Raw genomic sequence first — 2,697 nt, 5'->3', positions numbered from 1 at the left:
CATCATTCAGTAGTATTGTTTATTTACTTATGTACCGTGATAAAATGTCAATATTGAAATAATTTTAAGTCCGTCTATCTGAAAATCAAAAAAATGGCGTAACAAATCTATTGATCTACGTTTATTTGGCCGTGCTATGATTATCAGAGCAATGGTCACAAAAGCAGTATGATGATCATTGAAACATGGTTTCCAGTTCTGATGTTCCAGTATCTTCTCTTCACGCTTCAACCAATAAATCTTCAGCCAATGGTATACTGGTGAAAAAATTATACATCGTTATGTTTCTTCCTTTTCTGCACCAGGGTATTATTAAGCGTTTCACCATATCAGCTGAACCCATTGGTGCTTCCTGACATGGCTGTCTTCTGACGTAGTTTTCTCCAGCCGAAGGGTACGACGTTTGTGCATCACAACGTTAAAATATTTTTTTATCATATTTGCCAAATTTCCATAGTATGCATTGATGAGAACCGCTTCGTCCGCACGTTGACAGATGCTGCTCAGCATCAGCCAAAAATTCTGATGGCTTGTTCAGATTTTCAAAATAGTTTGAAACATTGTCCAGAAATCTCGAAATGCGGACAGAATGATCCAAAACGCGTGGAATACCCATTTCTTCATCAACACTTTTCCATACGCTTATGCTACAAGTATAGGAAGGGCTAACAAAAACGTATTCCTTTTAGAAGCAAAAAAATGTCTAGTGACATCAGTTGGGCTGCGAAATGTGCAAAATGCCGACCTGCACTGGAATCTTTCATTTGATTTATGAATTTTGAAAAATTTAGTCTGCACAAAGTGAAAAACTGAAAAATGACAATTTTTCAACGCTAATTTTGTTGCATTTTTTGTCAATAGAAGGCTTTTAATTGAATAAAATGAAAAATATTTCAATACCATCATATACAGTATTTATTGTAGAATCTGCTAAAGGAAGGTTCTAAAATCTTGAATATATGTTAGGCTTTTTACATGTGATTTTTTAATGTGGAGTGTGCCACACCCAGAGAATCCAACAACGTACCTAACGTGAACAATCCATCAAAGAGGCAATGGATGTTGAATGTCTAATTCTCATTGGATACTAATGGCGTTGGTTGTCATTGCATGAGCATGGCCACCAGTAATTTACTTACGATGAAGAGTCAGCCATCAAGTATTTACTAGAACCGAGTGATTACTGCATCAGCCTATCAGCTTTATGCCTTATGCATATCAGCCAACCTTTCCACATGTAATGTAATAACATTTCCAACAGTGTGCACTCGATCATAGCGGCCCTATTTTTCAAGTGGGAAATAGCAGGACGTTGTTTAACAACGTGCGCAACTACCCTTCTTACCCACTCCTCATTTACATTATTATCCGTGATTAGTAGTTGAAATACTGCGTCAGCATTTGCATTTGTTGCATTTGCTTCCAATTTGGCACCATATTAAAAGACTAACAATCTAGCGGATAGCTAAGGAATGAACAAGCATCTAATAATGAAAGAGGAATCCTCTTAGCAATAACGAGAACTGATAATATCCACTCCAGGATTCATTGAAGCAGCAAATAGGAAATGATCACAATATATGAATCAGTTGTAAGAATTTGCATCAGTTTGAACAGTGCTATTACTATACGTAATGTAAATTGGGAAACACGAAATTTTCAGTTTTAGTACAATGACAAATTTTAATGCATCTTACTATATGCAGAGATAATTTTGAGGTGTTTTATTGAAAATTCAGATTAGATGATGCTATGAACACTTATTGCGTAAGGATATTAAAATTCAACAATGTTGCAATGTTGTTCGTAGTTTTATAAAGTTCCAAAATCATAGATTTCTTGAGAACTTTTAAAATAACATGATAATTTAAAGCAAAAAAAAAACAAAAAGTAATAACAATTCCTCAATAGGATTTAAGTAAGGAGAACATGAAATTCATTTAAAAAAATTTTAAAAATGTAATAACATGGAATAATCATGTTTAATTCAGTGCTTCTAAGCAGAAATTCAATTATGAAAGCGTCATGGAAAATCATTTTTCAATTGAACATTACGAATGCATTTTAATTTTTTATTCTCTTTCATAAGCACAAATTATTACACAATTATAATGGTAAAATTAAAGAAATGTTTAGCTTCGCTTAGCCAACATGGATTGCACCCATTCTTGATACGTGACGTCACTATGCTGCTTTATAGCTTTCAAATCACTTGATACATCAGAAAACAAAATAGGACTTTCAGGATCTGTCACATCATATGCGTTCATCGCAAATCCATAAACAGACCATGTTGGATGCTCATTGGTTAAACAGAAGAGTGGTGTTTCCAACTATGAAATAAATTTATTTATTTGATGTCAACAACCAAGTGTTAAATACAATTTTACAAATACTTACACTTCCAGATTGTACGCCACTAATATCAAATTCAAGTGGAGCAACAAATGGATATATATCCTAGAGGTAAATATGAAATAGGGCAAATAAATTTGGATTCTTTCATCATCTTACCAATGATGGGGTCCAGGCCAAAAGTTTCACCTACTTCTGCATCAATTTCTTTCACTTTTGCACACAAGTATGAACTCAAGCCTTTGCGCAAGTTCTTGACAATCACTTTCATATAACATTTGCACATGACGCAATGTCATTAACCCTCCTTTTGTTACAACTCCCAGTATGCATACGTGCTCA

General features: G+C 34.2%; 2 protein-coding genes across 2 annotated transcripts; both read right to left on the bottom strand.

The window, feature by feature from the left end:
- Positions 1-339: 339 nt before the first annotated feature.
- Tsp_04737b (conserved hypothetical protein) lies at positions 340-510 on the bottom strand (the record flags this gene model as incomplete). Its single annotated transcript, XM_003369270.1, has 1 exon — positions 340-510. A coding segment is annotated over exon 1 (171 nt), but the record flags the coding sequence as incomplete, so codon positions are not given.
- A 1,622-nt stretch (positions 511-2,132) lies between these two features.
- On the bottom strand, positions 2,133-2,641 carry Tsp_04736 (conserved hypothetical protein). The gene is made up of 3 exons (XM_003369269.1): positions 2,549-2,641; positions 2,401-2,460; positions 2,133-2,333 (listed from the first exon to the last, which is right to left on the bottom strand). The coding sequence occupies exons 1-3, from the start codon at positions 2,639-2,641 to the stop codon at positions 2,133-2,135; spliced, it is 354 nt and encodes a 117-aa protein (XP_003369317.1).
- Positions 2,642-2,697: the final 56 nt, after the last annotated feature.

Source organism: Trichinella spiralis, assembly GCF_000181795.1.
Source record: "Trichinella spiralis strain ISS 195 chromosome Unknown Scfld1557, whole genome shotgun sequence".
Classification (NCBI taxonomy): Eukaryota; Metazoa; Nematoda; class Enoplea; order Trichinellida; family Trichinellidae; genus Trichinella; species Trichinella spiralis.
Note: the sequence above shows the minus strand (reverse complement) of the source record. Positions and strands in the feature narration are given on the sequence as shown.